Genomic DNA, 25,118 nt, shown 5'->3' with positions numbered 1-25,118 from the left:
TGTCTCCCCATTAGTGATAGAAGGATTTGTCTTAGATTTGAAGTGACTTTACTGCTTTATTGCCTGTGCTTCCTATATTAAGAACTGTTCTCAGTGACAGATGAAGAGAGAGGGCAGTGGTTGAATTTGTTACATTGGATTCTCAGACTTTCTCAGTCCTTTCTCCAAAGTGGATGTGTATTGGAATTCCTGCTGTTTCTCTCTGAATAGTTCAGTCTCCTGAAAGTTAGTCATCAGATAGCATTTCTGCAAAATACTTGTAAATCTTGTCTTTTCATGATATGCCACCTGACTCTAGGCCTTCATGCTATAGCTTTTGGTGTCTGAAAATTCTTTGGTGTTTTAAGCAAGCGGAATTAGGGATCCTAAGTGTGGACGCGACTGCCGTTTTGTAGAGGTCACGAGGACACAGGTGCCATTAGCTCTGCATAATTGATCAGGTAGAATTTTTAATGCTGGTGTGCCTTAAATCACAGCTAAAGATAGAGAAGAATCATTAACTCAGGCTGATTTGAATGATTTACTGTAGGATTAATGGATCAGATTTTTAAAAAACTACTTCATAAATGTGTTAAATATTTAGTTGCCATAGGTCTGACCAACGTTTGGTCTCTGGCCACGGCACATACGTAGGTAGCATCTTGGAGGTTAGCTCTGCTGAAAATAAGCACCTGTGTTATCAGTTGTCAAAACTGCTTGCGTTTAGTAATTGAATTGTGCACCTGTTTGCGCTCAGTCTGTGTTCTTGAGGTGCCACACCAACAGGACATGATCAAATTGAATCCTTTTCAAGTTGCTTATGTCTTCAACAAGCAGAATGTGCCTTCATTTTCACAGATTGTACTATAAAACACCTCTCAGGTGGTTGATGCTTTAGAATGTACTGTTTCTATCCTTTTTGTCTTCAGTGTTATCTAAAAGAAGTGCTTGTTTTGTACTGGGCCCCACTTACACAGTTCAGGGTTAAAGTTGATTTGGAAAAATTAAGTTCTGCAAAGAATAGCTGTCAGAGTGACTATAAATTTATCAAGTCTATTCAGATAGCCTCTACCCAGTGTCTTTTGAGTAACCTTTAAGGCTACAAAGGACTAAAGTGCCTTAAAAATCGTGTCTCTTCTTTGCTCCAGTTCATTTTCATTATTTTGCTTTGTTTGATAGTTAACAGTGGGTTACCTTGCAGGAGTGAAATTTGGCCTAAAAGGAAGCACAGAAGAATCAGATAAGAAAACATTGGTGTGATCCTAACCGTAGATGGTAATGACAGGCATTGGTGGCAGCTCTGTGTGAGGTGCTGGAACTGTGCTGTGGACACATCTGTAGGTCAGGAATGTGATTCAAGGGTCCATTTACCAAGTCACCGTAAACCTGAGAAGTGTTCTTGGGAATTAGAAAACAAATGTTCATCAAGATAAATATTTTTACTATCTGGACACAAAAGTGGGCATTTCTTTGAAGTGTTTGTTTTGGTCTTAGTACTTTGTAGTGAGTTTAGCACAAAACTGGGATTCGTAAACTTAGACCTGGGTAATATGATGATTGTCATTAACATGTCGCCCAGGGCTCTTAAAGAGGCGGCCTCAGCCTCAGTGCATATTTGTTGCATTACACTAATAAGGAGTTGTTTGAACTACAGTCGTCTTCCTGTTTAAGTATAGTTCTACTTGTAAATTTTGTGTAGGGATGATTCCTGACACAAGGAATCATCACATCTATTACATGTCTAGGAATACTTTCACTCTGTTTGCAGCTTGCTTTACTTACCCTGTTGAGTACACAGGGACGACTTATAGAACAGGCAGCACATCCTTGTCCTGTGTATATCTTTACCACAAGTTGTGATTAAGAGCTAGTTTTCGATACTCAGATATTTTACATTTCAATGCCACTTTAGGATTCCACAGTTTTTCAAGTATATGCTTGCAATCAGCCATGTGATTTTTCCATGAGTTTTCTACTTAACACTGAGGGTCATTTCCTGGAACATAAGCCATGGTGCCAGACAAGGTGTCAAAAAGCCATGTGCTCCAAATATTTTTCTTAGGACAAAACACAGGAAAGCAGGCACGCCACGGTCATTCAGGTTCTCCTGCTGCAGCTCTTACTACAGTGACCCACCTCCCACCCCTCACCATGGCTTTCGGTAGTGCCGAGTTTAAATCTGTTGCTAAGGGATCATTTCCATGGGCTCCAATAAAACAGAAAGGGAAGGAAAGAGGTACATTCTCTACTCACCTCCTGCCCATCTTTCACCTTTGTATACCCCATGGTGTTTTGGGGTTCTTTAATACTTCTTTTAGGGCCACTTTTTTCAAGCTGAGTTCCCATCGCAGTCAGTCAAGAAAACTTAAAGGTAGAGAAGCAAAATGAAATTCTAGACCAAGTTTTTCCATTTACCAGGAATTGATTAAAAAAAATAAAGTGCTAATTTCTCCTCCATCTCTGCTACACCCCTTGGAAATAAATGCGTGTAGTTCCTTGCAGGGTGTATCTTCTGGGTAGGACGCTCGTTCCTAAATACCTTCAGTCACGTGTGTGTTGTCGTCTTAATAACATTTGTCTTACAGTCTATTCACCTTTTTCTTTAACATGGTCAATTCATGTAAGGTTATGTTATGTTGTCATTTATCTTCAGTTTTCTTATTTTCTAGGAACTTCCTGTAGAAAAGCCCCCAAAACAAAACAAACCTTAATTGACTAAAAGGTATTGCATGCTCAACTTAGGATAAGCACTACGGCAAAGGATACGAAATCTACCAAGCTTGCAAGACCAGTTGAAGCTGACTCAAAAATCCTAACATTCAACTGATTGCCGGCAGGCTTAGAGTCAGGCATCTGCTGCTTCGGTGGGGCCCAACGCGCATGCTGGGCGCCCGGGTGATTGAGATCCAAAGAGAAGGGCACTGTAAGACGGGCCAGATGAACTGGCTCCTCCTCATGGGACTGGTACCTCAGATCTGAGCATGGCCCTTGTTTTTGGCACGTAGCGGAGAAAGGAATGATTTGAACTTAACCTTGCAAAGCAAGTTCTCTGTTTTAGCAGTAGTTCGTTGTAGGTTTCAGGGATGACAAATTTGGATGCACTCATTTAAAACGTTTTGGTCACATATCAGCTCTTGATGCCTTTCTTTTAAATTAATTATAGACAGAGAGAGGCATTTAGCTGATCTCTTACCCTGGTATTTCTTGTTTTTTTGTTGTTGTTGTTTTTTTAAATCACAAGTAGATTGCCAGCGTAATGGAGAGGAAACCAGATTGGATATGGACTCTTTTTTTATGCCTATTCTGGTGTTGCGTTTGTATATCCAAATGGACATTATCCTCTCAGATTCTTATCTGGCACTAATTTATAACTATTATATTATCAGAGACTATTTAGCAATATATCAATGCACAGGCGCATCCCAGGCCTGTACAGGTGTATGTCTACACGTAAGTATAAATGAATTTGCATACCAGGTTTTACACTTGCATCTCTAATAGAGATTAAAAACAACAAATTGGCCTCTTCCTAAGTATATTAATACCATTTATCCTTGCATTTTATGCCTCCCCCTAAATTAATGACTGAGTTGGTGGAAAGCGGCTAGGTTTTATTCATACTGTTTTTTTGTTCTCGACTTCAAAAGTAATCTACCTCTTAAAAATTTGTAGTTTAATATTTGTTTGGTGAATTTGTGCCACTTTAATCCTTCCACTATCATTCCCATTTTGTTACATTTCTGTTATGGGGACTTTATGTTGAAATATTGTATAAAGCATTTGTAGCAGTTTAAAAATAAAATATTTAAAATTATTTAAATTGTTTTGGACGCTTCAATTGTATTATATGTGATTTACATTTCACTTTTTTTGTTGGCGTTGTTAACCCGGAGAGTGCTCCTGTATTGAACTTTGCTGTTAGTTATTTTATTGCTTCTTTTTGGAGAGTGCTATAAAAGACTATTCTAATGAAAACATTAAAATTTACAATTTGACATACAAAAAGGGGTTGTCCATTGATTTTAACCAATGTAGCATTGAGAGAGAGAGAGGTTAATTATAGATAGACAAGAGTGGTGTTTGCTGTTTTTCCCCTCCAGCATTGAAATCATTGGGGCTCGTCAGATGTATTAAAAAAAGATTTTTTTGTGCTATTGCTGCAAACACTTAATAACTAGAGGAGAATTTAAACTGCATTTTATATTATTGTAACCAATAAAAAACTTTCTAAACATCTGTGAAAGGACTGCATTTTGTACATAATTGGGAGCAGTTAGGGGGTACAACAAGGTGTGTGGAGGACTATTCAAAGGCCGCACTCTAATTTAAAAGTGCGGCGTCTGCTCAGCCCACCTGGCGTCTGTTCACTTGTTTCTATTTGACAGTGACTGAACGTGCTCATTCCAGTTGGAATTCTTTGTAGAGGGTGGACATGTAGTCAGGCAACAATGCCAAGAAGTACCTTGTGAACTCACTCGGGTAAGAGTAAAATATAAAATAATTTCATCTGTGGGGTCTCTGTGCTTCCTGACAGTTTACTCTAATTTGTGGATTGATGTTTATTTCTATGGATTTCCAAGGAATGCAACCAAAAAGTTGTGACATACTCAGTTTATATGAAATAGCTGGGGTTTTTTAAGATTAAAAATGGCTGACTATAAGCGGTTTCCTATAGTTTATCATCATAGCAGTTTGCTAACCACATCTGTCTGTCACTCCTCAGGGAAAGGTGGTGAAGGGGTAGCCAGCTTCCCTTGGCCAGATGCTCACGTTTCTGGCATACCATATATCTCCCTTAGAAGAACATGGAGGAGGAGAGAGGTTGGTGGGAATCTGGAAGTGGTCTTTGATATTAGGAGTTTTAAACAAATGATGATTGAACACGCAGCAGTGCCCTGTGAGGAGCTGAACGTTGTGAGAAAGGGCGTGGTCTTGGGGGAGAACTGGGTTTCCATCCGAACCCATCTGCCGGCCGTTCGTCCCTTCCTGTACCTTCAGTAAACGGGCCTCCAGCAAGTGCCCTCCATGGCTGTATCTTTGGTGTTTTAGCCTTGGGCAAGTTCCTTTACATTCTGGATCATAGTTCCCAGTCTGCAAAAAGTGGGGAGTGGACTGGCTGGTTTCTGAGTGTGACTTCTAGGAGGAGATCTTTTTTCCTGGATCTGGATGCTGTCAGACACAAGCACTGGACTGAAAGAGTGGGGTGATGGTTTGGTCTCCACAGTGTCCCTGGCTCTGCCTAGAACATGACAGGGACTCAGATGTTTACTGGAGGAGTCACCAAGGAACCACGTCACATCCATCTCACCAAGGGAGAAGCTGCCTTGTTGGGGTTGCTTTGACTCTTTTATGATAGAGTTAAAACATTTTTTAAAAAATCAAGAGCTAATTAAAGCCTTCCGTCCCTGTTACCACTGAAGCATTTCACAGTGTTTCTGGTAAATGCCTTGCTAGGCTGGCTGTCTCGTCTCGGTTGTTACAAGTACTTTCTAGCAAGATATTTTACAAAATCAACTTAATTTATTGAGTACTTAGTGTATGCCTGGCTGTGTTCTAGGTGCTTAGGATACATCACTGAACAAAATGGACAAAAATCCTGACCTCTGTGGGGCTTATATTTTCATAGTGGCTTTTTTCCCCACTTTATACTTCATATTCCAGACCTCCTCGCTGTCACAATTCCCCAAAGGCTAAGTGGTCAAGGAGATGCTTCTAGCTTAATATCTGAGTGCCGATAATCTAGATGACTGCCGGCTTTTAATACTTACGTTAAAATGACTCTACTAAAATTATCGCTCACTTAATGCATTTGATTTTTTATTCATGTGGATTTTGATTTGATATTGAACCTCACTTTGAATATATTGACTTGAATCCATAAAAAAAATCATAAAGGGTAATTTACCTTGAAAGTGGATTAGAGTACAGGCGGATGAGAAAAGGGTTGACTTGGATTTAAAGGCCACATTTAAAGTGCTTCAAAGGCCAGGCTGATAGCTACAGAAAATGGTTTGTCGTTCCCCATCAGCCTTTACAGGCCCAGCTGTCATGGCCTCTTTCCTGCCTGATGGCACCACCCCTGCAGCTGCCGCTTCGGGCAGCCTCAGTGAAGGTGCTGGTAAAGCACTGCTGTTGAGCGTATGTTCGAGGGCGTTGGAGGTGTGGATGGGCCGTTCTGCTAGACTTAACAAAATGGGGAGCCACGAGCCCTGCCCTTCAACACTGTGGGTTCCACACTTCACCTGGGGAGCTTGTCAAAACTACTAGTTGCAAGGCCCTACAAGTGGACTTTCCAATGAGTCCATTTAGGACTGGGACCTACCTGCGTAATATGTACTTTAAAGACCCCAGGTAAATTCAGGGCACAGGAGAATTTCTGAATTTAATATGGGAAAAATAACAAGATGAGGGTAGCTCTCAGTTGCTAGAGAATTGTGTGTGCTTTAGGCCTCGCAGTGCCGCATGTCATCCTTATAATCATCCTGCAAAGTGGGCACTGTTTTCCCATTCTTCCTCAGGCTGGCGGGGGCGTGCAGCTGGCGTTAGGGCATCAGGGTTATTCTGAAGCCAATCCTGAGCCGTGTCCACTCGGTGGAAAGAGGAGGTGGTAGGCCTTGAGGGTGAAGGAACCATGGGCCTAATGTGTAGTTTCTCTCTGGCTTATGTTGGTTCCAAGGCCCAAGCCCCATTGGGCCCTGCCCTTCTGGTGGCTTGATCTTTCCTGAAGGGTTTGCCTCACAAGCAGAACCTTGAATACACAGTATTATGGGATAAGAAAAATAAAGGTCCAGATTGGTGAGAATGGTGACATGTGGACATTAAGATTTTAGACCAAACATCTAATGTCAAAATAGAAATTGAATACGGTTTGAGGTTTGAGTGGGTGGCATGTAGGGAAAAAAGTGTGAAACTGCTCCTTGGTGGTACCATGGATCTCTGTGCTGCGGCCCCAGGCCCGATCCTTGCTGCCACCTACACAGGGTCACGTCACTTCCTCCCTCCCCGCCTTCTGCTCTTGTGCCACTTCCTCTGAGTGGTGGTGGAATGATCTGAGAAGCTTTAGGGTGGACTTAGCGTGGCTTTCCAACGCTTGCTGTGCGCTGGGTTCTCTGCTGAGCATCTACAAAACAAGTCTTGGCAATGACAGCCTGAGGTTGGTGTCATTTACTCATGGAGAAACAGATTTGGGGAAAGTGATTTTGTTCCAAGGGCACACAACTCTAAGGTGGCAAGTTGGGATTTGAACTCCAAGCTGCACTGTGCAGTCCATCATTTTTATAGGTAGGTTTTTTTGTTTGTTTGTTTTTTAAGGAATTTTATTTCGTCTAAATGTAGAAAACAGGATGCAGTCCCTTCTCCATAAAAGCTTCTTGAAGCATTAGTGAGCAAGTAGAACAGCCATTTGTGGATAAGGACATCTTCCTGGTGCACCGAGACTTAGTCAGGAGTTGCTCCTGGACCTATTTGCTTTTAGTTTCCTTCTCACTGTGGAATAAACTTCTACCCCCGTCACAGAGCAATTAGTTCAGGTCAATCAAGCTGGCTTTATAGGGCCATCTGCTTCATCAACGGCAATGTGACTGTTTAACAGAAGCCAAGCTCATTATAGTAATACCCTTTGATTTTGGAGATGATTCTCAAGGCCCTGGGATCCTCAAGCATCTTCTCAGATACCAGCGGAGAACCTTGAGCTGCTGGGCATTCACCCAAAAAGTAAGTTGGTCTGGGCTGCCTCCCAACTTCAGCAAATAGTGTGTTACATGCAAAACAAATAGGTATTTGAGTTCTGCCGATAGGTTATTTTTAAAGTACAGGATTACAACCTGGAGGGGGTATGTAGATTTCATTTAGTTTTCTAGATTAAGAATTGACAAAACCATCCTGACTCTGCATTAGATTACTTGCAGTTGCAAAAATCACATTCAATTGTGAATCATTAAAAGGTACCCAGAAATACTAGAGTAAACTTGTCGACCTGTTGCGGGTAATAGGATTTGCACATGCTTGCATTTCTGCCTCCTTTATGCCAGCTGGATTTCTTTTCAACTCTTTTTTACAATAGAAATTCAGGTGGACATTCTGGAAACCATAAACATTTTACGGAAGACTGGTGCCTAAATGTGCCTTCCCATGTCCAGCTAATAAACCATGACAGGAAGTCAACAGAACAAGCCATGTTTCTGAACATCCTTGCCTAGGTACCACCTGAGTTACTCAGTGAGGGGAGAGAAATGGAGTGTCATTTCAGCAACCACAGAAAGCTACAGGTGGATTTTAAAGCCCAGGTTTGTGTTCTGATTCAGAACATACTTAAGCTAAAAATATTTCCTTATTCCTGTTTGAACAGGAGCCTATGATGTAATCTGGAATCCTACGTACATATCTGCTGAGTCTTAGCATTAAATGTAAATGTACATTTAAAATAGGACTCACTTTTTAAAAATCTGGAATTTGTTACACAGGTAAGTTAACAAAAGGGCATTTAGGCCTTAGGAGACAGTTGTGGCTATTTTAATTTTTTAACTTAAAAACAATTTCAATGTACAGTGGTTGCATTTGTCATAGCATTTAATTATTGGCCCAAAATATATTTTAATATTTTTTTATTGGAATGAAGGTATTTAAAACTCATGGATTCAATTTTCCTTGCAGTAACATTCTCTTCTCACTTGCTTTTTATAATCGCATCCAGTCCTTGCCAACCCAGCTAAAGTTTAGAACATTTTCAGATGGCTTCTATTTCCAGGCTATTATTGGACTTGTGAATTCAGGCACATTCTCCTGTTGTGATTCAGTCAGCCAGCCATTCAGAAAACATTTTTCAACAGCCAATCTGAATCATTAAGGTCTCGGGCTGTAGACCTGGACGACTTTGTCCTAAGACTCTTAAGCACCCTCGGGGTGTAGCTAACCACTATGGAGGGAGTTGAGGGTGCACCTGGAGTATCACTGGCCTTTCCAATGGTTGGGGGCAGTTTTCTGAGTGTTTTACATTTTGAGCTCTCGCACACCTGACGGAGATGCTATTCTCATTTCCAGATAGATCAACCGAGTCTGAGAGAGGCAATGTCACATGAAATATTTCCCATAGCTACAAGTGGGGACCCCAAACCCGGCCATCTGGTTCCAGAGCCAAGTTCAACTACAATTTGAAACCACCTAATCACTGTGCCATTGGGTTTTGGAGAGACTTGCATGTCCATAGCTGTTGTATGCCCCATATGAGATGCTGGTGGCCAGAGAGCAGTTTTACCGCAGAGAGAGTGTATAGGATCATGGGAAAAACATGGGAGTTGAATGCCTACCCATCTGGGTGTTCCTTACCTGGGTGTTGGTAGTTACTGAAAGGCAGGGCACGCTGCCAGCGGCATCCCAGCGTCCTGGCCTGCGGGGGAGCTCTGTGCCCCCCACCTACCATGTACCGTGCACATTACAGAAGGCAGCATGTGCTCCCAGTGAGGGTCCAGTGGCTGATGGCTGTGGTGGTGCTGGTGATGACAGCAGACGCTTAATCGGCACCAGGTGCTCAAGTCGTCACAAAAACAGACCTAGGGAGGCACCGCTAAGGAAACTGCCAGGTCTTACTTAGTAGCCGGCCCCGGGTGGAAAGGGGCAGCATGTGGGGACCTTGGATGATGGTGATCACTAAAGAACTTGAGGAAGAGGCTGTTGCCGAAACGACTCACATTTCAAAAGCCCTGAAAGAGAAAAAAAGTCCTTTGTGGAAACTGAGAAGCATAAGTTTCTATTAATTTCATGAGTGGGTGGTTCTATCCTTTGGTGAGGCTAGAGCTTTGTCAGAATTTTTAAAACACTCCTAAAGGCTCCTAGAATAATGTGTTCTTTTCTGTCTAGGTAAGTGCAGAGCAATTGAGCCACGGGGTTCACGGAGAGTAGAGAGCAGGGATGTCCAATCTTTTGCCTTTCCTGGCCCACGTTGGAAGAATTAGGTCACACGCAAAAGGCAGTAACGTGTTAGCTGATGAGCTAAAAAAAAGAAATACCACAAACCCTCATAATGTTTTAAGAAAGTGTATGAATTTGTGTTGGGCTATATGTGGCTTGTGGGCTGCAGGTCGGACAAACTTGGTACGTGGGGAGCTCTGGACATTCAGTCTCCTAGGATCGCCGGAGCCTTTCTCAGTCTCAGACCAGGGCCCCTCATGGGAGCAATGCAAGTTGAGACAGAGCTTCAGTTCAGCCTGGTCTGCTGTGATGACATAGAAATGGAAATTCAAAGTTCAGAATTTCCTGAAGGCCACTTGCATTCCACAAAAGAGATGGTGAGGTGCAGGCCAGCGCTAGCCGGGGTTGAGGTTCTACTGTTTTCATGACAGGCAGCGAAATGTAGGTACAGGCATTGGCTCTGGACCTGGAAGGCTGCTCAGCTGGCACCTCCTCCAAGAAGCCTTTCCTGACCATTGATCTGTCACACTGCCTGGCCCCTCATCCCTTTCCTTGCTGTGCTTTACTGTTCAAGACCCTTAAGCCTTCTGTACATTCTGTTTATGGACTCATTATGTTTGTTTCCTCTATGTCTCCCCTTCTTAGATGAGAGTTCTACCCAGGCAGGAACTTCGTTTTCTTCACTGCTGCATTCCCAGCATCTATTAATAGAACGGAGCCTGGCGTGTAGTAGCTGTTCAATAAATATTTGTTGAATAAAATATTTGAATTCTGGCTTTATCACGTATAGTTCTGTAAGCTTAATCTATGCAAGTCACTCAACCTCTCTGAGCCCCCGTTTTCCTTTTGGTGGAGGGGAGATAATCAATCTGACCACAAAGAATTGCCGCGAAGACAACTTTAGAGCAGCCTGGAAGGACCACAGATGCTGTTCACCCCAGTGAGTGCTGTCAGCGTCTGCTGCTGTCAGCATCACTATTATGACTGAATGATGTCCTCTCTAATCTCAGTTTGAATCCGATGAAAAGTTGAGCCTGGCAATGCCATGTATAAGATTTCATGACAGCGTGAGTTGTAGTAGCCAGAACATTCCCTCATCTCCTGCCTCTGCCCAGAGAGAGCGCTCAAGTGGCCTGTAACTCCTGGTTTGGCCACCAGTGACACCGAGGACCTTAGCCGTGCCTTTGCCAGGCCAGAGTTGTTCCTATGTGGACCAGAGCTGCTTCCTTTTTATAGCAGGTTCTCCCACCCATCAGAACTAAAGAGAAGTGCGCTGTAAGACAGGAAATCATTTTTCAATTCAAAGTGAGAAAAAAAGATGATTCATTCTTATTCTGTCACCTCCCTGTAACTTTCTATTTCTCTTGATTTTGAATTTCAAAACCAAATGTCAATTTTTAAAAGGTAAGTTCAGAAGAAAGCATTTTATTAGCTCTGTAAAACCATGAAAGCCAAATAACCTCGATTTGCTGAAACAATAATAATGTAAGGATGATCACCAATGCTTGCTGGCCGCGATGTTAAGGGCTTTCCATATATTACCTCATTTAATCTTCAAAAGAGCCCTGTGAATACTTTTATGTTCTCCCATTTTACAAATGGGGAACCTGAAGCACGGAGAAGTCAAGCAATTTGCCTGAAGTCACAGATGGCAGGAGGTGAGCCAGGAGTCAAGTCCAGGCTGTCTGGCTCATCTTTTAATCACGAGTCTGTTCTACCTCTCGTCTGTGGGTCTGGGAGTGAGGAGGCAGAAGGGAGCCCCTGGGCACGCCCCTGTGCTGCCTTCCAGTGGCATCGCCATCAAGCAGCAGACAATGTGACTCAGCACCTTGTCTGCAGGACAAGAAGCACCAGCAGATTTGAAGGAGCTTAAAAGTGTGTTGCAGGTGAATGGATGTCTTAGTTCTTCCCGTGATGAACCCATTGTGTATGTTCTTGGGAAACCAGCATGCCTGAGGTTTTGGCCAGGCCTTGTTGGTTTGTTGACCAGGGATGGAGCCTCATCCCTCCAGCTCTGTTAGAGAAGAAGCAGATCTAGATACTGACCAGCCCAGAGGATGGATGAGCCTACTCTCTGGGGTCAACTTCTCCCCCTTCTATTTTCACAGAAGTCTTTCCAAGCCATGGTTGACAAGCAGGTTTCCATTTGTGTAGGGGGAGCAGTTGCCCAGGGTGCTGCATAGAACTGGATTCTGAAGCTGGGTTCACACTCAGGGAAAGAGGGCTGGCTAAGTGACCCGTGAATGTCTTGCATGCACAAAGGCGAAGTGGTTCTGGAGTGCCACGTATTTGCTGCCTGTGGTCTCGTGTCTGCTACTTTTCTGCTTTTTAAGACTACACTGGACTCAATTTCACCCTTCTTTGAGGGTTTGAAGTAACCATCAATTAATACTTTGTTGTAGAAAAGATGATTCTGGCATATAGGAGATCCTGACCCCACACTAGAGGATCCAGAAGCTTGAGATGTGACTTTTGAGAAGAGCGTACTCCTCAAGATCTCCTTTTCCATCTGTCACTTATGGATATTGTCTGTGCTTCCTGGCATCCTTTAGTTATGCTTCTGTTAATTGTGGGCTGGGAAGCTAGATTGTGCTCCTGTTAATTATCATATGTAAGCAAAGAGATGGTAGACCCTGAGAGATCTCCCAAGGATCTCCCTTACAAGTGCATTAATTCCAGAACATGGATTTTTGGACACGGTTTGCTCACTCATTAACAATAGGTCTTGACCAGATGCGGTGGCTCACACCTGTGATCCCAGCACTTTGGGAGGCTGAGGCAGGAGGATCATTTGAACTCAGGAGTTCAAGACCAGCCTGGGCAACACAGTGAGACCCCCATCTCTACAAAAAATAAAAAAGCCAGGTACAGTGGCACACACCTGTAGTCCTAGCTACTCAGGAGGCTGAGATGGGAGGATTGTTTAAGCCCAGGAAGCCAAGGCTGCAGTGAGCTATGGTTGCACCACTATGTTCCTGCCTGGGCAACAGAGCGAGACCCTGTCTCCAAGAAAGCCAAAAACCAAAACACAATAGACTTTGGCTTTTGATCTGTGCTGGTAAGTGATGTTGCTGGGACAAGTGACCTAGATAGGAGAGTATTAAGTATAACACACATATAATGGACTGCTTTTTTCCTTTTAAGCTCTCAAAACACATGAGTTAAAGAAATGATCTGTGGAGAGAATGAAACAAAAGTTTGGGTAAAAGTGCAATCAATTCCTTTCTCAGCAAATATTTGTTGCCAGGTGAAGTTCCTTAGTTCTGAAACAAGAGTTTCCTTCTCTTTACCATCCTGTGTCCTTTAATTTATGTTTACAATAAATAATCTATTTGGTGCCAAGTGGTTGAATCTTGATAGTTTTAGAGAGCTGGTCCTTACAAACTCATGGAAGTACCTGTAGTTCACTACCTTTAGCAGAGATTGATGGACCTGCCCATGAAATGGATTTCTCTTACGGATTCAGGATGTTTCTCTGGAATCGTTTTGGAATTTCTCTAATAGCCAATGTATATGTTAACAGGTGTGAGTTTTATACTCTTACTGTCTTCATGCTTATGTTAGGCTCCTGTGATTGAATTTTACAAGTGAGTTTAGTGAAAACAAATCTGTGTTAACTTTACAAACTTCATGTAGGAGCCAACCATTTGATAGGCCTCAATGAACTGGTGTCAGATACTGTAGTTGAAATATATACCGTGCCAGGTTATTTCAACCCTGTAATTAATGATAGGTTTATATCCTTTGAAAGTATTTTTTTAAATTACAGACACAGCCTGTGAGTGCCAGCTAACAGCAGGTGTTTTATTAAGGTGTTGTTCCGAGTTGTGTGTGGCACATGGCGAGGTAAGAGCATTTTGTGGTTTGGTTTGCATTGTTAATTACAGCTTTAAGTGCTGTTTCCTGCCTGTGTTCCTGGGTGTGAGATGGAGCACTAGTTTGGATTGTCTCCCCAGGATGTTTGCTCAGTGGACTACCTACATTAAAAAATCACCTGGGTGATTAAAAGTTTCAGACCTACTGAACCATAATCTCTGGGGGTGGGACTTTGAAATCTTCATTTTTATCAGCTTGTCAAATGAGTCTTACCCGGACTTCAGAGGGCTTTTAAAGTTTTTCTTTTTTTTAAATTTTTTAATTTTTAATGGCATGGTATCCCTCATCACTGAATTTCTTCTGATTTTAATTTTAAATTCTTTTCCTTTGCTTGTTTACCATCTCTTTGATATACTTACAGCGCGTTTCAACTCTCAGAACACTTTCAATTATGTTTTTCCTTAATTCTTATAACAACCCAGTGATAGATGCGTCAGGGGCAGCTCAGGAGCTGGGGACGTTTCTGAGTGTCGTAGGTAAGAGAGAATTGGGGGTTTGCCAACACTGCGCTCTGCATATGTGTGTTCACCTCCACCCACCATAGCCCTGAGCATGTGGTAGGAACTCAGTATTTGTGGAAGAAAAAGAAAAATCCTCAAGGATAACAGAGCCAAAGCTACCGCTCCACTTCAGTGACCTACTTATGTGACCCTAACTTGTGACCTCTTGGTTTAAAATGTGAATGTTGGGGCAACTAACTGCTGATGATTGAGCAGAGAATGTCCCGTCCATGGGTAAATGATCCATTAAAATCAAGCCAAAAGAAATGGCTGGTGATAGCTAATTAAAATTAGTATTCCTGCCTCTGGGCATAGTCCTTAAGGTTAAGAATGCATGATGAAACCAATCAGTAACCCATAGAGACCAGCATAAAACTGTGCTAGAAACCCAGGACAGCAGAGTTTATTAATTCAAAGGTACTGGTGGAATTATAGTCTCCCCTCCCAGTCTACACTGGTACACACCCCAACGACACGAGTCCTCACAGGCTATGTTTGACGATAACTGAACATCCTGAACTTCATGAGGGTGAACTATTCAACTGTTCCTTCAGATTTCTAGGTTCTTTTCTCCCTATTTTTGGACCGGAAGATAGGATCACCCTTTCTGTGGTACCAAGCTTGAATTTCCATCTCCTGACACTTGACCTCCTACATTATGGGAATGGGGAAATCCTTCCCTAGTAGAGCCTCCCAAAATACATAGCAATGGATGACTTTCCTTGCACATTTTCTGACTTTTGCTCAAAATAATGAATCATCATCTTAGGGTTTAAACACTGACGGGTTTCATGGTGTCATATGCATTTGAATGGGCCGTGTTAACAAAGCTGTTCCAAAAACTGGATCTGCAACACAGTATCGCTTGCCTTGGACATTTCTCCTTCACCCGCATGAGTCACAAACACTCCAAGCAAACACAGAGGTCTCCTCCACTTACCTAGTCACTAAGTCCAGCATGTTCACCCTTGCCTAAGGAAGAACAGAGAATTAAGAATTGTGAGGCCGCCGCGGTGGCTCATGCCTGTAATCCTAGCACTTTGGGAGGCCAAGGCAGGCGGATCACCTGAGGTCAGGAGTTCGAGACCAGCCTGGCCAACATGGTGAAACTCCGTCTCTACTAAAAACACCAAAAATTAGCTGGGCATAGTGGCGGGCATCGGTAATCCCAGCTACTCAGGAGACTGAGACAAGATAATCCTGTCTTTGAACCCGGGAGGCAGAGGTTGCAGTGAGCTGAGATCGCACCATTGCACTCCAGCCTGGGCAACAAGAACGAAACTCCATCTAAAAAAAAAAAAAAAAAAAAGTGAGAACATTTTGCAAAGCACAGGGCCTTGGAGAATGGAATGGGACCAGAAATCCTTCTGAACTTTTGTTGGAACGCCAACTGTGGATAAAACATACCGTTGAAGCCCAACTGACTTTAGTTTGACCAACCCACCATATTAATGCATGCTCTTCATTGCCTCTGGAAATCCTGACTACTGCTCATGGAGAGAGTCCATGTGCTTCCATTCCCAGCAGCCAAGTGAAATGCATGCCAAAGGTCAGTTGCATTGGTTCCCAAACCTGTTTATGCCACTTGTATTTATTATCACACTTGCACAATCGAATTAAATATTATACAAGCCGATGAATAGCATAGAGCTCTTTTTTTTTTTTTTTTTTTTTTTTGAGGCAGAGTCTCGCTCTGTCGCCCAGACTGGAGTGCAGTGGCGCAATCTCGGCTCACTGCAAGCTCCGCCTCCCGGGTTCACGCCATTCTCCTGCCTCAGCCTCCCGAGTAGCTGGGACTACAGGCGCCCGCCACCTCGCCCGGCTAGTTTTTTGTATTTTTAGTAGAGACGGGGTTTCACCATGTTAGCCAGGATGGTCTCGATCTCCTGACCTCGTGATCCGCCTGTCTCGGCCTCCCAAAGTGCTGGGATTACAGGCTTGAGCCACCGCGCCCGGCCTAGCATAGAGCTCTTTATGAAAAACAAGTTGAATGCTTAGAAAGGCTCATAGTAATTCGCTTAAAAATTGCAGTCCAACTAGGTATGGGTAAGAAAATTAAAAATTTGCAGGGACCAGGGCAGAGATCATAAAGGCATAGGAAGATTTTGTACTCAGATTCCCTTTATAAGTGTTTTAGGTTCTCTCCTCACTTTTAACAAAAACTGGAAGTTACAGATGATGTAATGTGGGTGTGATTTAGTCCAGAAAGTGCAGATCTTGGCTATTCATTCATTCATTCATTCATTCATAAATGTGGGGCCTACACCTGCTGTTACATGCCTGGCACTGCTCTAGGTGCCAGGGGATATAGCAGTGAACAAAACTGACACAATGTCCTACTCCATGTAATTTATGTTATAGTTGGTAGAGACAGGAAAGCAAGTAAATAGCATGTCAGATGATAAATGCTAGGGAGAGAAAGAAAACATAGATGCGGGAATAGAGACTTCTGGAGTGGAAATGGGGAGTGCCTTGATTGCCTGAAAGAGGATGGGGCCTGGCACCCCATGGGAGGAGTGGGGCTCAGGAGAGGGCATCCCACCTTACAAGGAAGAAGGCAGCTGGGAAGGGAGGCAGGGCACAAACTGGGGGGGTCTTGTTCCACCATCAGTGTGTGCCATAGGGAGCGAAATCGTTGGAGATGAGTGAGGATGGGGAGATGTGGAGGAAGAGGGGAGACGGCGAACAGCAGCCATGTGGGTAATCAAGGCAACGGTACCAGGGAACAGACAAGGGCTGCCAGGGGGCATATGCGCTGGGAGCCCCCTGGAGTTTTGGGGTCATGAATTTAAAATGTGGTCAGGCAGCATGTTTGTGTGTTTTTCTCCATCAGAAAGGTTGGTGAACACACACACATCCCTCTATTTCTGATTAAGAAATGCTTGAGGAATGTACTCATGCTGATTTACTGATTCCCTGCTTTGATCTGCTGGGCCGGCTCTCTCTGAAGGAGGGTGGGAGGGGTCTCCTCTTGTAAGAGCCTCTCTGGGTTGAGCTCCATTGAGCTCCTGCTCTGTTCCAGGCACCATGCAGACAGAGTTGGGAATGCTTCCCCAGCCGTACAAAGTTGGCGTTAGGCTCATTTCATAAAGGAAACTGTACTGAGGGGGCAGGTGACCCGCTCAGGCTGCTGGTGGCGGAGTTAGGACTGTCACACTTACCTCATGGTCTCTGCCTCTCCAGGAGCACCAGGTCAAACCAGATGGGTCAAAAGGCTCCATGTGCCTAGTGTTCCCGTAGCGCCCCCTGGGGCTGGAGAGGAGGCCATGGTGGGGAGGGCACTGCAGGCACAGGCATTGACGTGAGCGAGGACTGAAGTGACATCCCATGGAGGGAGCAAGAGGACGGTTCAGGCCAGGGCCCTTGTGTGTGGGAAGCCACTCTCCTGGAACCGAGTAGGGATAGGCTTTGACAAAGCCATCCCTTGCAGAATTCCCCTTGTGCGTTCAGAGCGTGTGTTTGCTTGGCTCAGCACTGTAACCCACAGTAACTGACAGAGTGAGCGGTCAGTGGCTATCAGATAACTAAGGGAAATAAGTTTGGGGTAGATGACAACATGTCTCCTCTTCTTAGGAATTTACAGTGCCTGTCAGCACATGAAAGGCCCGGAAATTCTGCAGAGACACGCCCGTTTGGTTTCACAAGCCTGTGCTCCAGAGGTAAAGGGCTCGGGCTTCCACCCCAGTTCTGCCGCCTGCCAGCTGTATGTTCTTGGGCAAGTTGCCTAACTTCTCTGTGCCTTAGTTCCTCATCCGTAAAATGCAGTAGTGCCTGTCTCATAAGGTTCTTGGGAAGATTAAATTCATTATTCCGTATCAAACACTTGGCACAGTTCTTGGCACACAGTAAGCAGAAAATGTTAGCTGCAATTATGCAAATGATCATGAGGACACATACAGCGTCTGTGGGAACCAGTTCCACTGAACCTGGTTTTGGGAAATGCTGGTAACGTGTAAGAAACATTGGGAGACTTTTCATTCCACATACGCCACCTGGCCATCATTCCGTGGTCTCCCCAAATAGTGCCTGGCTGGGCTGGGTGTCTGTTTGAGCAGTTCTCAACCGGAATGGAGTGCAGGATCCTGGGAAGGTCTGAGCAGTCCAGGGTGGGGCCAGACGGCCGGAATCAGAGTCATCTGACACCTGCAGGCCCCCGTAGGCTCCTCAGGTGTAAGGTAGAGTGAGTTGTCCTGTCCTGGCCACCTTACAGCCTGTTTGAGGACTTTGGGGATCACGAGCAGAAAGGGAGAAGGCAGGAGAGCCGACTTTACTATTCAGCCCTGCACCCTGGGCACATTCTGAGGAAGAGACCTCCAGCCCCACAGCCCATGGTGCTCTTGCCCTTCGGGCAGCGTCATCCCCATGTTGACCCACACCCGTTCAGGCACCAAGTGAGTGTGGCTTTCCCGTGACAGTGCCAGCCCTGCATCTGGGACGCCCTGCCAGGCAGGCACACCCAGGCCCCCCAAGACAAGTTGGTTTTGACCTCTTGGGTAGCAAAGAACCCCAAGCTCCCACAGGCTTCTTGAGCATCAAGGCAGGAGCAGAGAGCACCGCAGGGAGCAGCTGCCTCTCATTGTTAGCATCCCTGGACTGGCTCCGGGTCCAGTGCAGGCATCATCATCATGTTCTAGAAATTCTCGGTCCAGCACAGATGCCACGTGAGGCTTCTGAGACTCTCAGCCCCAGCAACTCCAAACCACACGCAGGGTGAGCTCCTCCTTTCTTCATCCTTGGGGTTTATGTAATCCTTTTGACTTCTTTGAACTAGATCGTCTTTAAAAGACGGAGTGGTGACAGTAACGAAGTCTTAGTGTCCTTACAGAATCTTACCGTCTAAAAAGGGCTCTTCTGCTGGGTCTCATAATGGACCATCACCTCTTGCTTCCCAAGCTGGGAATCTGCTTTTTCTACGTTCATCAGTCTTCACACACTTTGTGTTCGTGTTTTCTTTTTGGCTTCCCTCCTACTCTTAGAAGCTGCCTTTTGAAGAAAGCAATCTGTTTCAGCTCCACTGGAGAGGAAAGAAGGGACAGGATTTGGGGCAGCCTAGAATCGGGTGTCTGCAGGGGAGCGTGTGATGGGAGGTGTGAAGGCAGAGGAGGGAGGAAGCTGTGAAGCTGGAGGAGCTGCTCCTCCACCCTGCTGGGCTTCTCTCACCCGGGCTGGTCATGTCACAGGCAATGACGGTGTTTCCAGCTGAGGTGACATTCTCCAGACTCAAACCCCTGCGCTGAATGGAGTGGGGAAGGTGGGCTGGGGAGGCCTGAGGGCTGTAGGGTTAGGTTCACAGACCTGTCATAAAAATGGAGAACTTGTCCTGCCCAGGGTTTGGGCAGGAGCTTGGCAATGAGAGAAACCTTATGGGAAGCCATGCTGGGAGGGTTTGGTTTTTGAGCAGCATGGACGGGTACATTTCAGGGTTGAACCGCACCAGGAGCCTGGCTTTGCCATCTGTTTGCTCAGGAAATGTTCTCTGAGCACCTACCTGTACTTGGCCCTGTGGCAGGTTCAATGGGTGAGAAGTGAATAGGCTCCAACCATGCTCTCCTGGCGCTGCCAGTCCAGTGGGGGAGCCAGGCAGGTAGAGCCAGTTACAGAGATCTGAGTGCCCTCAGCGAGTCCTCAGGGGCTTCAACTACCCTTCTTCCCATCATCAATGTCTCCAAATAAGCAGTGAGCCTAGTCCTGTCCCCTCACTGCTCCCAAGGAACAACCTGGCATGTGACTGTGAGCGAGTGCCTTGCTCGCTCTCCTCAGTTTCCTCGTCTGTAAGGGAAGGGCTGCTCCCTGCGGCCTCTGGGGTCCCCTGCACTTCTTGGGTCTTGGCAGCAAAAGAGGCAGCCACAGCCAGGCTTTCCCCACCGTCAGGTTCCCCGGGCCGAGGTCACCTGCCCTCCCTGTCAACTGGGTCAGGTGTTACGAGCTTGTCACATGCTGGGTATTTAGAGTTCAACCCAAACAGGTTTGGGGAATTCATGGCCTCTGAAGACCTCAGAACCTGGCTTAGAAGCTCCACAAAGCAGGGGCGTGATTGATCTTTTGGGGACGTGGAGGCCACATTGGGGTCTCAGCAGTGGGCTGATGGGAAGGAAGAAAAATGTGTCTGCTGAGGCTGACTTCAGCCCTGGAATCAGATCTGGGTACGAATCTTCCCTCCCTTTGTCCTTCTATTCACACTTCTTAAGTACACGAGTTACTTAACCTCTCTGTGTTGCTGTCCCCTCCGCCATAAAAAGGGTATAACAGCCCATCTCCCGGGGCTAGAGGGAGGATGACATGAAGACAGCGCATGGACAGGCGTGTACTAATTCCTCACAATCAGCTCTGGTGTCCCCATCATCCCCACCGGTGGTACTCAAGGGCTCTGTCTCACCTGAAGGCACCCCAGCGACTCCTTGTGCCCGTGGCGTCACACCTTTACCACTGCCTCCTGAGGCCTGCTTTCATTCTCTCCCCTTTGGCCCTCTCATTTGGAGACTTTGTCTACAGAACTTCACCAAGCAGCAGCTCCTCACCAGCGTTCAGAACGGGCGCCTGCTGCCCGCTGCAGCCTAGTAGGCTGCCCACACTCGAGACTCCCCAGCCCCGTGCTCCTGCGGCATCCACATGCAGATGCCTCTCCCAGGGATCTTCTTAAACTGCAGATTCTGACTCGGAGTGGGTGGGAGCTGAGAATCTGCATTACCAACAAGCTCCCAGGGGAAAATGATGCCGCTGGTCTGGGGACCACATTTTGAGTACAAGGATCTAGGCCAGTGGCCTGCAAAGGCACCTTTTAACATTCCCAATGCCTGGGCTGTACCTGAAAGCAGCGAAATCAGAACTTGTTGGGATAGAAAGCAGCCATCAGGATCGGTTTCGTATCCCCGGGGACTGCAGTGAACACCCGAGGTTGAGGTTCTCTGTTCCGGTGCCCTCTGAGCAAGGGTGGGTCCAGCCCGAAACCGACTGCCAGAGTGGTGGGTGGTCAGTGCAGCTGCTCTGTGGGCAAAGGCTCACCCCCACCCGGCTTTGGGATATTGGAAAGAATTCTTCAATCCTCACTACTACAGGGATTGTGTCAGGGAGTGGGGCGTGGGCTTCGGTATCAAATGGTCCTGGGTTCAAATCTTGGCTGCTTCTCTATTGGCCGAGGGAACTTGAGTGTCCAGCTTCTTTATTTCTCTGAGCCTCAGCACCCTCCTCTGTAAACCGGGACGATCACGGGCCCAGCCTTACAGGACTGCTGGGAATTTGAGGAGCTCCCAGAAGCTACCCAAAGTAGCTCCTGGTGCATAGAAAGTGCTCAGTGGATGATGCGATTAGGTTGTTTTTTTTTTTTTCCTCTTGCTTGACATCCTCATTTTACAGGCAAGACTCCTACAGCTCAGCAAGGTAGAGGCATTTTCCAGTGGCCACACAGCAAGTCAGTAATGGAGCTAGGATTCCAGCTCTGGGCTCTGGAATCCCTACCCCATCCTCCTTTGGGTTCCTGCCCTGCTTCTTTCTTCTCTGTCTTCTCAGCCCCTCCCCCAGGCTGGGGGCTTCATTTGAATGGGCGGGGGCTCCCTGGAGCACGTGGGCCTTCCCACTTGGGGAAGGTGGGTCCTATAGTGGATGTCAACTGTTCCTGGAAGTGGTTGAGGGCCGGTGGCTCCCACAGCTCCCACCTGTGGGCCCCTCACCTGGCCTCCAGGGAGAATCAGCATGATCACAGGCTTGTCTTACCTTTGCACCATCTCCCCACCCTCTGCCTCTCCCCTACCTTCAGCAAAAGTGCAGAGAACATCAGACACTGACTTCAAATGAATTGCACTCTGAGAATTTAGAGTCGTGTAAGACTTCTGCAGCCAGCAATGTGGCCTAACCAGCTTTCTGTATGGTTGTCCCAGGAGATCCCTCCTGAAGACTGCAAGAAAAAGGTGCAAGGAGGGACCAGGGGAGGCAGGAGTCCCAACCCAGGATGTCCATGGAAGGCTGACAGGGAGCTTGGAAGAGCACCCTGGCCAGGTGGGGACCCTGGAGCCCTGGAGCGCCCATGTCCTCCGAAAGCCGGCAGCTCCTTCCTTCCCAAATTCCTTTCCCTCCATCCTTCTTGAAGCATCCTCTGGGTTCCTGCCTCCAGTGTCTCTCCTCCCCCTCTCTCTCGAACGCACTTTCAGGGATTTGGCTCTTCTTCAGGAGCCATCAAACCAAGGTTACCAGCAGCCCCCAGGATGCTCAATGCCGTGGTTGGTTTCCAGCCCCATCTCCCTTGGCCCATCTGCGGCCGTGGACGCTGTTAATCCTCCTCTTCCTTGAAATACTCTCCACCTGGACACCACCCTTTCCTGGTCTGCGCACATTACTGGCTGCTCCCCCTCATCCTGCCTCTGTCCCTAGGCCCTGTCCCCTCGCTCTGTCTCTGCTCTCCCTTGGTGATCTCATCCAGTAACACGTGTTAAATACCACCCGGATGCTGACCAATCCCAGGTTTCCACTCTCATTAGAGTCTCCAATCAGCCGCCCACCTGACATCTCCCTTGACTGTCTAGATTTAAATTTAATCTTTCCAAAATGAAACTCTCTCCACGAAGCCTCCCTCCACTGCTATCCTCCCTATGTGGGCTGAATGGAAATGGTCCTGCTTGGAGTCCTGCTAGACTCAAACCTCTTCCTCCATCCCCACATCCCCAAATGCACCCGGAATCCACAGCTTCTCCCAGCTCGGTCTTCTCAGCTGCCCGGAGGTCCAGGCCACCATCATCTCCCTGGGTGGTGGCAGCCACCTCCTTGCTGGTGTCCCCAATTCCTTCCCTGTCAACCACAGTCTGTGCCCAGCACAGCAGCCACTTTGGGTCCTGACATTCCTCTGCCCAGAAGGACAGCCTGGCTGCCACCTCACTTGAAGGCCTATGAGACCCTCCCCTCTGCCCACATCACCTCTGGCATTCCTGGTGGGTCTCACCTCAGGGCCTTTGCACTTCCTGTCTCCACTTCCTGGAACACACAAGGCCCAGCTATCCGGACGGATTGATCCCCCCCACCCCAGGTCGTAGCCCACACGCTACCATTTTCCATGTCACCTTTCCCTGTCTTCTCCTCCACTCTCACCTTCACCTCTGTTTCTTCAGTTTCTCTTGTATACTTCAGTGTGTCTGGATTTCTCCCTTATCCAAAACCACTGGGGGCTGAATAAAAACGTGCTCATTTGGGAGCCAGGAGGCCTGAGTCTTGGCCTCGTACGGGGATCAAACTCCTTCTGAAATGAGTATGTTTCCTCTCTAGGCTACGCTAAGTGACACGTAAAACTACACTAGATGTAGAGAACTTGACTTGTTTTATTCACCAAAACTCGCACTGGCAAAGCACTTGGCACAGAATAGACACATCGCTCACCCGACAAATAGTGGATGAATGCCTACTGTGTGCCAGCCAGCGGCCAGGGTACTTGGGGTGCCTCTGTGACAAACCAGCCTCCAGTGCACCCCCTCGTGGAGCCTACTAGACAGACAGTAAACAATAACCAGTAAATGCAGGTCTGTGGATGGGGATAAGCACGACTGAGAAAGTAAAAGGGAGTCGAGATGGGGAGTGTCAGGGGGGTTTGCGATTTCAGAGCGGTTAAGTGAGGCTCACTGGGAAGGAGACATTTGAACAGAAACTTGAAAGGGGGCCCGGGGGTGAGCCACAAGACCACCTGAGGGAAGAGCATCCCAGGAACAGCCTGTGCCGAGTCCCTGATGCAAGAATGGGCCACCAGAAATCTGAATGACTGATTGAAAGAATGAATGTGTCCTTGAGGCCAGGAATAGAACAGATGTTCTATTTCTAGACATGTTCTATTATACGTTCTATTGTATAGACAATGCCCTTGCTTTGTCTTCAAACTAGCATGGGATTCTGACAAGCAAGAAATTAGGATCCACAGGAGACGATGCTCTGAAGCACCATTTCTGAGCCTTCCTATGAGCCAGGAGTGGCCCAGGTGTTTGAGATCTGTCCTCTGCCCAATCCTTCCCCGACTGTACAGATTGGATGGTGTATGACATCCCCTTGTGCTTTCAAAGTCCATTAGTTTTTGTTCTAAGTAAAATGTCCAGAAATTTCCCTCCTAGGGTAGGCAGTAGAGCACTTTGCCAGGGGCAAGACACTTCTGGGTAAAGTCTGTGTGGGGCACACAGCAGGTTCCTCCCAACCCTGCCACTAGGTTTAAAATGTTCAACCACTGTGTTTGAAAATCTTACCAAGGTAATGCTATACCGCCCTGCTTTCTAAAAACAGTTGATGCTGGGCCAGACGTGGTAGCTCGTGCCTGTAATCCCAACACTTTGGGAGGCCGAGGCAGGCGGATCACAAAGTCAGGAGATCGAGACCATCCTGGCTAACATGGTGAAACCCCATTTCTACTAAAAATACAAAAAATTAGCTGGGCGTGGTGGCAGGTACCTGTAGTTCCAGCTACTCAGGAGGCTGAGGCAAGAGAATGGCGTGAACCCGGGAGGCAGAGCTTGCAGTGAGCGGAGATCGTGCCACTGCACTCCAGCCTGGCAGCAGAGCGAGACTCCTTCTCCAAAAAAAAAAAAAAAAAAACACTTGATGCTGAACTTCTTCAACCGTTTCTTGATGTCTGGGATTTAGGACTACGTATCTCATTCATTTTGCCAGAATTTTATGGAGGAACATCTTTGGGAGCATAGTAAGTCCATTTTCCCTCCCCTGCACTGAATGGGGGCAGATTTCTTGGTGTCTGAGAACAGCTGTGCAGTGGGAATATCACGGAGTCTTGAATCGCTCATTTCTTCCTTCCTTACATGTTGAGGGTCTATTATTCACTCACTCACAATTAGGTACTAAGAATACAATGATGAGCAAAACTCAGCCAAGCTCTGCCAT

The 25,118-nt window shown here is 46.4% G+C and overlaps 1 protein-coding gene and 2 long non-coding RNA genes across 8 annotated transcripts in view; all 3 read left to right on the top strand.

Moving 5' to 3' along the window:
• Positions 1 to 25,118, top strand: part of PRDM2 (PR/SET domain 2) — a 132,098-nt gene that overhangs the window by 90,443 nt on the left and 16,537 nt on the right. Inside the window, exon 9 of one of the 6 annotated variants that reach the window (XM_033228280.1) lies at positions 2,649 to 4,211. The exons of 4 other annotated variants lie outside the window; for them this stretch is intronic. In XM_033228280.1, the coding sequence (XP_033084171.1) occupies positions 2,649 to 2,661 (13 nt within the window). In that variant the 3' untranslated portion in view covers positions 2,662 to 4,211. Of the gene's footprint in view, positions 1 to 2,648; positions 4,212 to 25,118 lie in introns of those variants that run through there. One more of the 6 variants, XM_033228285.1, reaches the window with a different exon arrangement.
• Positions 7,043 to 10,665, top strand: LOC117093286. The gene is made up of 2 exons (XR_004441090.1): positions 7,043 to 7,692; positions 10,531 to 10,665. It is a non-coding gene; the product is annotated as an uncharacterized LOC117093286 (long non-coding RNA).
• On the top strand, positions 7,707 to 9,980 carry LOC117093288. Its single transcript, XR_004441093.1, has 2 exons — positions 7,707 to 8,264; positions 9,019 to 9,980. It is a non-coding gene; the product is annotated as an uncharacterized LOC117093288 (long non-coding RNA).

Source organism: Trachypithecus francoisi, unplaced genomic scaffold (genome assembly GCF_009764315.1).
Source record: "Trachypithecus francoisi isolate TF-2019V2 unplaced genomic scaffold, Tfra_2.0 Lachesis_group12, whole genome shotgun sequence".
NCBI lineage: Eukaryota > Metazoa > Chordata > Mammalia > Primates > Cercopithecidae > Trachypithecus > Trachypithecus francoisi.
Note: the sequence above shows the minus strand (reverse complement) of the source record. Positions and strands in the feature narration are given on the sequence as shown.